This window comes from Acinonyx jubatus, chromosome E2, assembly GCF_027475565.1.
Source record: "Acinonyx jubatus isolate Ajub_Pintada_27869175 chromosome E2, VMU_Ajub_asm_v1.0, whole genome shotgun sequence".
In the NCBI taxonomy this organism is placed as follows: Eukaryota; Metazoa; Chordata; class Mammalia; order Carnivora; family Felidae; genus Acinonyx; species Acinonyx jubatus.
Genome location: NC_069396.1, coordinates 46,996,907 through 47,009,523, shown reverse-complemented (window position 1 = coordinate 47,009,523; position 12,617 = coordinate 46,996,907). Strand labels below are relative to the sequence as shown.

General features: G+C 49.8%; 1 protein-coding gene across 7 annotated transcripts in view; it reads left to right on the top strand.

The window, feature by feature from the left end:
• The first annotated feature begins 62 nt into the window (after positions 1–62).
• The window catches only part of CE2H19orf47 (chromosome E2 C19orf47 homolog), a 35,330-nt gene continuing 22,775 nt past the window's right edge, over positions 63–12,617 (top strand). For 5 of the 7 annotated variants that reach the window (XM_027045004.2, XM_027045003.2, XM_027045001.2 and 2 more), the window contains exons 1-6: positions 63–194; positions 1,548–1,654; positions 4,238–4,289; positions 8,310–8,397; positions 8,557–8,671; positions 10,718–10,799. In XM_027045004.2, coding sequence (XP_026900805.1) covers positions 4,271–4,289; positions 8,310–8,397; positions 8,557–8,671; positions 10,718–10,799 — 304 coding nt within the window. In that variant the 5' untranslated portion in view covers positions 63–194; positions 1,548–1,654; positions 4,238–4,270. Of the gene's footprint in view, positions 195–1,547; positions 1,655–3,941; positions 4,290–8,309; positions 8,398–8,556; positions 8,672–10,717; positions 10,800–12,617 lie in introns of those variants that run through there. The other 2 variants (XM_027045000.2, XM_027045005.2) reach the window with 2 other exon arrangements.

The following is a 12,617-nucleotide window of genomic DNA, read 5'->3' as shown; positions in this document are numbered from 1 at the left end:
TGCGGCCACACTCTCGCTGGTGGCGGCCCGGTGGGCTAGAGCGGCCGCGGTCGGTCGGTCCGGCTTCCGGCGATGGGGGCGGTGCTTCCGGGGCGGGCAGCCGGGCCGAGGGAGGAGGGTCTGACAGTTGGCGCCGCCGGGGAGGGAGGGAGGGAGGGCGGGCGGCGCGAGTGGGCGCGGGCAAGGAGGGTCAGGTGAGGCGCGGGCCATGGGTGGTGGGACTGGGCCGGATGCGGAAGGGATGGATGGCGTTCTGGTTCTGGAGTCATTCTCGGCGTCGCTGTGCGGCCCGGACAAACGACTTCTTTCTCTGAACCTCAGTTTCCTCCTCTGTAGAATGGGGGCCAGAATCTGGCATAGCATCCTCCCTCTGGGTTGGAGTGAGAGCTCAGCTCGTGCATGTTGGAGACCCTAGTTCAGCGCCTAGCACACTGCACACTTCGTACTATACTTTTGTTAGTACTGTACTGATGAAAATGTTTGCGCTTGGCATGGAAGATCTGGGTGTGGGGGCATGAAATTGGAGGCCGGCAGATTGCGGTTCAAGTCCCAGCTCAGCTTTGTGGCAGTGAGCCTGTGCCTTAACCTCTCTGAACCTCATTTTCCTTATCTGCAGAACGAGGGCTAATAGTACCAATATCATAGAGTCGTTGTGAGGATGCTAATGAAATGTGCATGTGAATCCCTTAACACAGGGCTTCGTACAGTATTGAGTAAGAGCTCCATGTATTGGGACTATGATAATAATGACTCTGAGAGTTACCGGTGTAGCTGGGACTTGCAAGGGAGTAAAGGGTTGGAGGAAGCCCAGAGACAGCAATAGGAAAAACTGGAATCTGGAATTGGGCAAATCGACGTCCTGCCACTTTCTATTTGACCAATTTTGCCGGATCTCCTAGATTTAAGTTTTTCTTTTTTTTTTTTAAAACCACTAATGCATTTTCCTCCAGTCAGTTCACTTGAGATGGACATTTTGCGTTGCTGTACTAATGGAAAACCAGCATTGCTGGCTGTGAAAAGAAGGAAAACTTAACCTAAAATGCAGCGGAAGTAGAATAGTCTATTAAATTGTAGACAGAAGCTGAAAGAGATTGAAATAACCTGTGCTTTGTGATTCCACAATGCCACGGACCCTATCAAGTTATACTCTGTTCTTCACTTGCATTTGGCACGGGACTGACAAAATTCAGTGACTGTCCTACCCTTTCTCTAGCTCACCGAAGGTGCATTTATTTAACGCGTATGTACATAGCACTTATCTCCTGCCGAGCATTGTTGTAAGCACTTGGTGTTTATGAACTTGCTTCATCCTTCTAACCACTGTAAGAATAGATACTCCTATCCTTCTTGTTTTAGAGTTGAGGGGAAGTGAGATCCAGACAGGTTCAGCCACTTGCCCCAGGGTCAGGGTTCAGAAGTGGTAAAAGGATTTAGGTCCAAGCCTTTTAAAAAAGGGCTTAGCAAGGGAGTCTGATACATGGTAATTTCTTGAGTTTGGGGAATTGTCATTTTCTATTATTATTAACGTTCCAATTTTCACTGTTCAGAAAGTCAGCGCTGGAGATGGGCTTTTAATGAAGGAGAGAGGCAATTGAGTCCAGCAGGGTGACCTCTGCAGCTGTAGGGAGAGGATACCAGTACTCAAAGGCTTCTGGTAAGCATTAACTGGAACCTTGCCAAGACTGACCACAGTGCCTGGCTTGTAGTAATCGCTCAACCAGTGTTAAATCATAGTCATTGGGCTGACTTGGGTTCAAGTCCTGGCTTATAGTTATTTGCTGTGTGATCCCGGACCTGCCACTCTCGTTTGTAACGTGGGGATCGTTTTAGGGGCGCCTGGGTGGCTCAGTGGGGTAAGCGTCCGATTCCAGATTTCAGCTCAGGTCATGATCTCGTGGTTCATGGGTTCGAGCCCCGCATCGGGCTCTGCGCTGATGGTATGGAGCCTGCTTGGGATTCTCTCTCCCCCTCTCTGCCCCTCCACTGCTTGCGCGCTCTCTCTCTCTCTCTCTCTCTCTCTCTCTCAAAAATAAAAAACGTTCAAACAAACAAACATGGGGATCATTTTAACTTTGTTCCCCAGGTGGTTGTGGGGAGACACTGAGCTGTGTATATTCAGTGCCTGCCGAGGAAACATTCAACAAGAGCTACTGAATGGGCCCTGGAATCCGGGAGAACTTGTTTTCAAATCCCAGTAAAGTCACTTGCTAGATGTGGCATTTGGTAAATGACTATACCTCGACGAGTCGGGTTTTTTTCATCGATTAAGATGGGGCTAATAATAGTGCTCAGTCATGAGGAGGTTGTGAGGTGTCGACACGATGCCTGGCTCCGGTCCTGGTGCATAGTCAGTGCTCAGTACGTGAGATTTGTTTTCCTGTCTGACATATCGAACCCTTGCCATGCCCTGCTCTTTGAGAGATGCTGGTTGTGCGGTCTCTGGCCAGTGGCAAAATCCAGAGGGGAAAGTAGATCTTAGGAGTCAGGTACGGGGCAGAGTGATGTCTGTGGTCACGTTCATCAATAAGACATGCAACCAAAGCCAGAGGTGGTCAGGATGAACCCTCGCTGGAGGCAGAGGAGAGAGTCTCACATCTGGTGACTTCAGGAGAGCTTCACAAAGCAGGTGGCCAGGCAAGCAGAGTGAAGGAGAGCTTGCCAGGAGGGCAGGATAAGAAAGCATTCTGGGCCCAGGTGACCTGCTGTGGGAAAACCAGGGGGGCAGGCAAAGCCCTTGGGTGTTAGAGGACAGGCTAAGGTGGGATCCCTGGGAGATAAGAACAGCCACTGCTTCTAGACGAGTTGGAATGTGCAGGCACTGCCGCAGGTGCCCCGTGCATAGAAACTCGCCTGGCCTTACAGCAGCCCTTCAAGGGTAGTACCATCTGGACCGTCCCTGTCCCTATTTACAGATGAAGACGCCAGGTTGACTAGTGAAGTAACCTGTTAAGACCACACAGCTAGCATGTGGTCGAGCCAGATTTGAACCCTGCAGTCTGGTTCCAGGGCCCTTACTCTTCTACTGTCTCTCCTGTACCGTCAAAACGGGGACAGGGAGGGGCAGACTGTGGAGGACGCCGAGAAGGGGTGAGGGAGAAGGATCAGAATCGGGGGCTGAGGTGGGTAGAGGAGGGCAGAGGGGCTGGAGGAGAGGGCAGGGCTGGAGAAGGCCAGGAGGGCTGAGTGGGAGGTTTGGGCCCGGGCAGCGTGGGACGAGTGGTCCTGGAGACCGATGATGTGGACCCATCAGGCAAGGAAGTTTTTCCCTTTTAGTTTCCTTTCAGCCCTGCTCTTCATGTTCAGGGGAAAGTCTCCTCCGTTGGTGCTGGTATGTCTTTAACAGCTTCCGGGCACCTGCAGTCTTACCTAAGTGGACACTGGTTTCCCATTTCTCCTCCGAGGCCCCTCGTGAGGCGGTGGGCCACCTGTCTGCGCTCAGCTCCCCCTCCTCTCCTCCCCTCCGCTCACTCACTGCAGCGCAGTCTCAACGTCTCCGTGTGTGCGGTCCCCCTCACATGCCAGATGGGCTCCTGCCTCAGGGCACTGGACTTGCTGTCCCTTTTCCCGGAACACTCTTCCTCTACAAAACCACGTGGCTCGCTCCTCCACCTTCTTCAGGTCTCTGAATGTCACTGTAGAACGGTCTCCCCTGTTCCCCCTGTTTAGAATTGCAGCCCCTCCCTTCCTGGTCCTCCAGGTTTTCTCCATGACACCAAAGGCTTTCTGACTCACCGTATCCTTATCTGTTCTGCCTGTTTACTTCTCTGTCTTCCCCTCTCTCCAGTCTCCACCTAGATGCCACACTCTGTGTTTTTGTTCCCCTCCGTATCCTTAGCTCCTAGAATAGTGCCACACGCAGAGTAGGTTGTCAGGAAGCAGTTTGGGAACGGCTGACTAGTGGGCATTTACGGTTAAAGTCTTGAGCAGGGGTGTCTTTTGTTTTCTTTTTCTTTCTTTTCCTTGCTCATTCCAGCCAGAAACTTTTGAGGTGTGTGGGAACAGAGCTGCGTACATTTGCCGTCCCTGGGCCTTGTCCCAGGCAGCAGTGATAGTTGTGGTGGCAGCTCTATCCCAGGCTGACTTCCTGCCAGCTGTTCCAGGCTATTCCTGGGCTGTGAGCCCCCAGCCCAGGAACGCTTCTCTGGCAGGCAGACCGACAGGCAGCAAGGGAGGGACGTACGTACACTCACAGCCCGTGGCGACTCATGGGCCCTTCTCCCCTCGTTCTGTCTTCCAGGCTCCCGGGAGCAGCACCAGGGCCAGGGAGACAATGGTCTCAGTGACTATGGGTGAGTCTGTGGTCTTCTCTCTGGGCTCCCTCTCCCCACTGTCCTTATTGAGGTATGACCTTGGTGAGGGGAGACGAGGTGGGGGAGGGAGGGCCAGGTCACTGGCAGGAACAGCTGTACCCTGAGGAACGTGGAGGCGGAGCCAGGGCCTCTCCGCTCTGTGTGTTGGCCTCCGGACAGCATGGTCTAGCCTTAAAGAACTTGTGTCATGAAGTCCAGCAGCGCCTGGGTTTTCTCACCTATAAAATGGAGATACTAACAGTTCCTTACATCCTAGGATGTTGTAAGGAACAGAGAGCTTGTTGCACATCAGATCTTGGGCATGGTTCTTGACAAATGTTAGCCGTTATTATTCTCATGAGCTGTGTCTCTGTATTCTCTTTAAGCCCGTATTTTGGGATTGCCCAAGCACTGAGGTCAGCTGGCAGCTTTGCAATTTTTTGAGATTTGTACATCTAGAAAAGTACATAAAACGTCGGAAGAGCAATTAAGAAGCGAACATCGGAATACATCCTTCACGATTCCATTTACGTAAAGCACAGAAACAGCTCAAACCAATCTGTACCATTAGAAGGTGGTGGTTGCCCTCGAGACACCACTACACAGGGAGTTGGGGGGGGCGTGGCTTCTGGGATGTTGGAAATGTTTTATTTCTGGATCTGGGTGCTGGTCTGCAGGCGTGTGTTGGTTTGTCAAAATTATCGACCTATGTGTACCCTTGTATGTGTGTATGTTCTAGTTCAATACAAACGTTTTAAAAAGGAACCATCCAGGCCAAGAAATACAATGTTGCCAGCCTCCCCAGAGCCCATCCCAGTCACAACCCCCTCGCTCCTCCAGATGGAATCAACCATTATCTCATCTTTGTGATCATTTCTCCTTGCCTTTTATAGTCGTACCACCAATGAGAATATTCCTATTCTTTAGACTTTGGTTTTGAACTTGGGGGAACAAAATCGTGCCTTGTGTTCTCTTGTGTGTGGCTTCTTCTGTACCACACAACATCTGAGCATCCCCTCTGTTGCCGTGTGTAGCTGTGGTTCTCTCCTCTGCACTGCTGTGTGGTATTTACTGTGTGAGTGGCCGCCCTTTGTTTACCTGCCTCTGTCTGTGGCTACTGCATTGTTTCTGGGTTGGGGCTGTTACAGACAGACTGCTGTGAATATTCTAGTGAATGTCTCCTGGTGTGTATAGCAAGCCATACCTCACTGAGTCCATGACCCACGCTGTTGCCCATCTTTAATATTTCGGAAATGGGGGTGCTTATGACCATTTTATTGGCAGTATATTTTCCTCTTCAGTAGGACATAAAATGATGGTGGGGGCCTGATGTGGGGATGTTGGCAGTTCCTTGACTTTCTGCTTCAGGCAGCTAGCTACCCCCAAGTGATGTGGCACCTTTTTCCTCCTTAATAAGATTTTTAAAAAATTAGTTTTAGAGAGAGGGGCTCCTGGGTGGCTCAGTTGGTCAAGGGTCCAACTTTGGCTCAGGTCGTGATCTCATGGTTTGTGAGTTCGAGCCCTGCTTTGGGCTCTGTGCGGAGAGCTGGGAGCCTGGAGCCTGCTTCAGATTCTGTGTCTCCCTAGTTCACTGCTCCTTCCCCACTAACACTCTGTCTCTCTTTCTGTCTCTCAAAAATGAATAAACATTAAAAAAATAAAAAAAAATTATTTTAGAGAGAGTGTAAGCAGGGGAGAGGGACAGAGAGAGAGAGAGAGAAAGAGAAAATCTTAAGCAGGCTCCACACTCAGCGTGGAGCCTGATGTGAAGCTTGATCCCACAACGCTGGGATCATGACCTGAGCCGAATTCAAGAGTCAGACACTTAACTGACTGAGCCACCCAGGCTCTCCCCCTAACCTTAATAATAGTTTAATTAAGATACAATTCACATTTTATACAGTTCACCTATTTAAAGTATACAGTTCAATGGTTTTGTGTTTTTAAGTAAGCTCCACACCTATCATGGAGTCCAACATGGGGCTTGAACTCCCAACACTGAGATCAAGAGTCGGATGTTTAACCGACTGAACCACTCAGGCACCCCCGCTCAGTGGTTTTTATCCACAGAGCTATACAACCATCATCACAATCAATTTCAAAACCTTTTCATCACTCCTCCCAAACGCCCATACCCATTAACTGATAGTCAAGTTACTCTCTTTTCCTCATCGGCCTCTCAAAACTACTAATCTACTTTCTTTCTTTTTTTTTTTTTTTAATGTTTATTTATTTTTGAGACAGAGAGACAGAGCATGAACAGGGGAGGGGCAGAGAGAGAGGGAGACACAGAATCTGAAACAGGCTCCGGGCTCTGAGCTGTTAGCACAGAGCCCGACACGGGGCTCGAACCCACAGACGGCGAGATCACGACCTGAGCTGAAGTCGGACGCTTAACCGACTGAGCCACCCAGGCGCCCCTACTAATCTACTTTCTGTCTCTGTAGTTCTCTGTAGATGTTTACCTGTTCCAGCCATTTCATATAAATGGAATCATTTTGTGGTGCCTTTTGATATTTAGACAAAGTTGCCTGCTTTTGGCTAACAGAACCCAGGGCCCCATGCCTGGGCAGGTGGATGGTGCCTGTGCAAGGCAGCAAAAGCCCCCCTTCTCTGGGCTGGTGGGGGGGTGTCCTGAGGGCATGAGCTCCTCACCTGCCTCAGTCCTGGGGAGATGGGCTTGTGGCCAGGTGGGCAGGGGCCTCCCTGGGAGAAGAGTAGTCCCTGGGCTTGGCCTGAGTTCTGGATGGCCACCAAGACCAGAATCTCTTTCCCCACTCCGAGGCTCAGTTGTCTGATAAGCAAAATGGGCCTAGCAGTAGCAGACTTCTCATCTAACATAGCATGGATTGTTGGGTGCCATGCTATATACCTTGAGAAAAAGTTTCACCAGTTAAAACTACGGCACACCATTGATTCTGAGGTGGATCTTAGTTTCAGAGGTGTTAAAATGTGAAAAAAAAATCTTTTGGAATTAGTGATCTTATCTAACACACATTGGCCACACCTAGTTTGAAAGTCACACCCAAGAGGCCAACAAAGAAGTTTCCAGACAATAAACTTTCATGGGTGGGTGCCTCCTTGGTCTTGACCTTGGCCTGGGTAATGGTGGTAGAATAATAGAATAATAACAATGATACTACTACTACTAATAATGGCAGCTGCTATGAGTTGATGTTGTCCCCTGGCCAGGTGTCATTCAGGGCCCTTTATGTGGACTTTCTCATTGAGTCTGCACAGTGATCTGAGGATGTTAGTGTTATCACTAGAATTCGAACTTGATGAAGGAAGGGATGTTGTCTTGTGCCTTACGGTATCCCTGGTGGCTGGAATGGGACCTGGCCTGTGCCAGTCCTCAATAAATACTTACTGAGTGTATTATCGTAAATTCACAGATGAGGAAACTGAGACACCAGGCATTAACCTCCCATTGTCTCTTGGCCCGGAAGTGGCAGAGCCAGAATTTCAACCCAAGCTCCAAAGCCTATACTTGCTGCTCCTACAGTGAGGCGAGGGCTTTATTGACGCTCACAGGCCAGCTCTGTGTCCCTTCTTCCCATTTACCTGTGGATCCTGTCACTCTCTGGAGCTGGGCCTGTCAATGGGGACCAGGGCGGAGAATGCAAAGTCCCAGCTCCCTGAAACCTGGCACTGGCCAAGCATGGGGACAGCCGCTGCGGGTCACATCCCAGGGCAGGGTAGAGCTTATAAGAAGGGCGGTACAGCAGCACGTGGGTTGGGGACTCTGCTTCCTGTGAGCGATGTGGCCTGAGGCCAGCTGCCCAACCTCTCCCTGCCTCAGTGTCCTCATTGGCCAAGTGTGAGAGTCCCAATGCTGCTGAGCTCACAGGGCTGTCGCGGGCCTAGTTCCACAGTCTGCGTGAAGCGCTCAGCCAGGGCTTGGCATGCGGTGAGCCTTTAATTTGTGGGAGCTGCTGCTGTTGTGGCTGCTGTTGTGGCTTTTCGGCTGCTCTTCTCTAGAGAGAACAATGGGAATAATGAACCCTGTCCACCCCTCAGCCACTTCCGAGTGGATCCAGTTCTTTAAGGAAGCCGGCATTCCTCCCGGGCCTGCTGTCAATTACGCCGTGATGTTTGTGGATAATAGGTAAGGGGGCCCGAGGGGACAGAGCTGAACCTGGAGAGAGGCGAGAGAGGCGGGGAGAGGTGGGGGGAGCCTGGGGGGGGGGCGGCGGGGGGAGATGGGAGCTGGCTGGCCCTTCCATCCTGGCACACTGGCGGCCTCACCACTCACCCTCCCCTGTAGGATCCAGAAGAGCATGCTGCTGGATCTCAACAAAGAGATCATGAATGAGCTGGGCGTGACTGTGGTGGGCGACATCATCGCCATCCTCAAGCATGCCAAGGTGGTGCACCGCCAGGTGGGTATCCCACCCCACCCCTTGGTCCCCGGGTTTAGGGCGCGGTGGAGCAGCAGTAGCAGAGCCAGCAGGAGGCTTGGAGGCAAAGACAGGCAGACCTGAGCTCCAAGGCTGGCTGCACCATTTGTTGTGTGACACTGGGCGTGTTGCCTAACCTCTCTGAGCCTTTCTTTCTCCATTTGTAACATTAAAAAAAAAATGTTTATTTTTGAGAGAGAGAGAAAAAGAGAGAGAGTGCACACACAGGGTGAAGGGCAGTGAGAAAGAGGGACAGAGGATTCGAAGCGGGCTCTGTGCTGACAGTGGAGAGCCCAATGCGGGGCTTGAACTTATGCACTGCGAGATCATGACCTGAGCCTAAGTCGGATGCTTAACCGACTGAGCCACCCAGGCGTCCCTCTCTCTCCATTTGTAGAATGCAGATAGGCAGACCTATCTTGCAAAGTAGTTGTATTACGTAAAATAAAGCTCCAGTACAGTGTAAACAGTAGGGCCTCAGTAAAGGCTCTCTATTACCATTACTAGTTCTCATCTTCCCCGTGATAATAACATCATTAGCAGGATTCTTGTCTGTCCCCAGGACAGGAGCTCCCCGCTTAGGACCCAGGTGCTGACTTGGCCAACAACATGGCTGTTCCATTCTCGGCCCCTCCACTTACGGTGACCCTAGACTAGTGATCTTCACTTCCCTGAATCTTCTGAAACAGGCTTCTCCCACACCACTGCTGCTGTGGCCACCTACCAGATAGTATGTGGCACCGAGCTCCACACTGGGAATGAAGAGCTTGTTGAGCTTTGATAGCTGACATTTACCGAGCGCTTACCGTAGCCTGCCAGGTGCTATCTCCATCCTTCATCCATTTTAACTCATTTCCTGCTCACTCCACTTGACTGAGAAGGAAACTGGCTCTAGAGCGGTGCTCTCAGACTCCCCACTTTACCAAATGGTAGCTGCTTCCCCCACCCAGGGACGGGCCTTCACCTGTCCAGCCAGCCAGGCCCCCGCCGTGATGGCTTTCTCACGTCAGGGACTTGAGTTATCACAGAGAAGGTCACTGGGAAACACTTTTTTTTTTTTCCTTGAAACTTTTATGTATTTTATTATTATTATTATTATTTTTTTATTTAACGTTTTTATTTATTTTTGAGACAGAGAGAGACAGAGCATGAACAGGGGAGGGGCAGAGAGAGAGAGGGAGACACAGAATCTGAAACAGGCTCCAGGCTCTGAGCTGTCAGCACAGAGCCCGACGCGGGGCTCGAACTCACGGACCGTAAGATCATGACCTGAGCTGAAGTTGGACGCTTAACCGACCAAGCCACCCAGGCGCCCCACCTTGAAACTTTGAATGTTAACATTCGTAGTAGCCACGGTCCATTTGTCAAAACTAAGAAATAAACATCAGGACACTGCTATTAACAAAAATACAGACTACTTGGATCTTATCAGTTCTTGTATTAAAGTCCTCTCTCTGTTTCATATACCACATTGCATTTATTTATGTCTCTTTCTGTCTCTTAAGTCCCCGTTGATTTATACCAGTTTCATAGTCTTCCCAGATAATGTTCGATGACCTTGACAGTTTTGAAGAGTACTGGTCAGTTGTTTTGTAGAACGTCTCTCCGTTTGGGTTTGTCTGATGCTTTCTCATGGTTAGGAGTGAAATGTTTTGAACTCTTTTCTGTAGCAGCTCAGGCTCTGATCCCCCTTTGTTGCTCAGATTTCTCAGATTATCCTTGTCCGCATGGTATCCCAGGCACCTTTTTTTTTTTTTTTAATGTTTGTTTATTTTTGAGAGACAGAGAGCACGAATGGGGTGGGGCAGAGAGAGAGAGAGAGAGAGAAAGAGAGAGAGAGAGAGGGAGAGAGGGAGAGAGGGAGACGACAGAATCCGAAGCAGGCTTCAGGCTCCAAGCTGTCAGCACAGAGCCCGACGTGGGGCTCGAACTCACGAACCGTGAGATCATGACCTGAGCTGAAGTCTGAGGCATAACCGACTGTGCCACCCTGGTGTCCCATTATTTTATTTATTTATATTTTTACAGGACATGTGCAAAGCTGCCACTGAGTCCGTGCCCTGCAGCCCCAGCCCCCTCCCAGGCGAGATTCGCCGAGGCACCTCTAGCGGTGAGTCCCATCTACCCAGGGTTCCTTTCTTTCAGTCATACACTTCAGCTGTAGAGGGGATACACCTGAAATCTGCAGAGGTGAAATAAAGCCATCTGAGGTTCTTAGGAAAAAAATAGTCTGGGTAGTGAGGTGGCAATATGTCCGGTCGATTTTCGTTGGTGGTAGTTCTGCTCCATAACGTCACTGTGACCACTGAATTAGTGAATATTGAGTCACTGCTTCAAGAGGAAGTACAAAGTTAGGTTCCTGTAAGCCTCTAGTCACAACATTTTTGTCAGTTGATTAACAGATCTTACTATTATTTTCTTTTAATGTTTATTTATTTTTGAGAGAGACAGAGATAGAATGCGAGTGGGCTAGGGGCAGAGAGGGAGGGAGACACAGAAGCGGAAGCAGGCTCCAGGCTCTGAGCTGTCAGCACAGAGCCCGACGCGGGGCTTAAACTCACAAGCCGTGAGATCATGACCTGAGCCGGACGCTCAACCAACTGAGCCACCCAGGCGCCCTGACACAGATCTTATTTTATGTGTATTTCTGTTTAGAGACCTTTTATTTGTAATACATTGTTGATACATTAACATCAAGCTCACAGCCAACAGCACTGTGACTCCTGCCTGGACGAAGCTAATCTAACATGTATTTTCTCCATAAGGCACATCACCTGGGAATATGAGAAAGCACGTTGTCACTTTGCTTGGGCGCCATTTTAAACAGCAAAATCACCATCCAAAAGCACAAAAATGTAAAAAGGGGATACAAAATAGACCATGAGAAGGATACTTGTTTACCGTGAGAGCTGAAGGCAGAGAGTCCCCTTGTTTGACTTCAGTTGGGAGTGTGTGTTGGGTGACTCAAGTGTTTCACTGTTCAGCGCATGGCTGTGAATGGCAGCAAAAGCACCACAAATACTGGTTTTGGGGTTAGAAATCAATTATAGTGAATAGGCGAATTTGCAAATATGGAATCCGTGGATGGTGAGAATGGTATTTATACGTTTGATTTTTTAGCAGTGTGGTACCTTTTTTAAGAAAAATAAACTTTAGAAATTTAATATGCATATTAGCTTAACAAGCCCCAAACTGGTTTAAAATACAAGCTTTTATCTTTCGTGATTTTTTTTTTTAATGTTTTATTTATTTTTGAGAGAGAGAGAGAGACAGAGCACGAGTAGGGGAGGAGCAGAGAGAGAGGGAGACACAGAATCCGAAACAGGCTCCAGGCTCTGAGCTGTCAGCACAGAGCCTGACGCGGGGCTTGAACTCACAAACTGTGAGATCATGACCTGAGCCAAAGCTGGACACTCAACCGACTGAGCTGCCGAGGTGCCCCATATCTCTCGTGATTTTATGACATGGTTTGGCTGGTCACTTCTGCTCTGGGTCAGCTCAGCTGATCTCAGTGGTCACCTGGCAGTTTGGTTGAGGCTGGGTGATCTAGGATGGCCTCACTCACACGTCTGATGGTTGGCTTGATGTCATCTGGGCCAACAGAGGTGACTTGGCCACATGTCTCTCATTTTGCAGCAGGCTAGCCTGGGCTTGTCCACGCAGTGCTGATTGCAGGGCTCTCCAGAACAGCATAAGAGGGCAGACCCCGGTGTGCAAGGCACCTCTTAAGCTTCTGCCTGTATAATAGTTGCTCTTGCCTCATTGGCCAAAGTCAGTCACATGGCTAAGCCCAGAATCAGTGTGGGCAGTGCCTACCCAAAGGCATGGACAGAGGGAGGCTGAAAAAATTGGTGTTCTTTTCTGCAGCAGTCTTCCTCAACTTACACACAGGAAAGGGTTCCAATCATAAAGGTACAGCCGAATCACT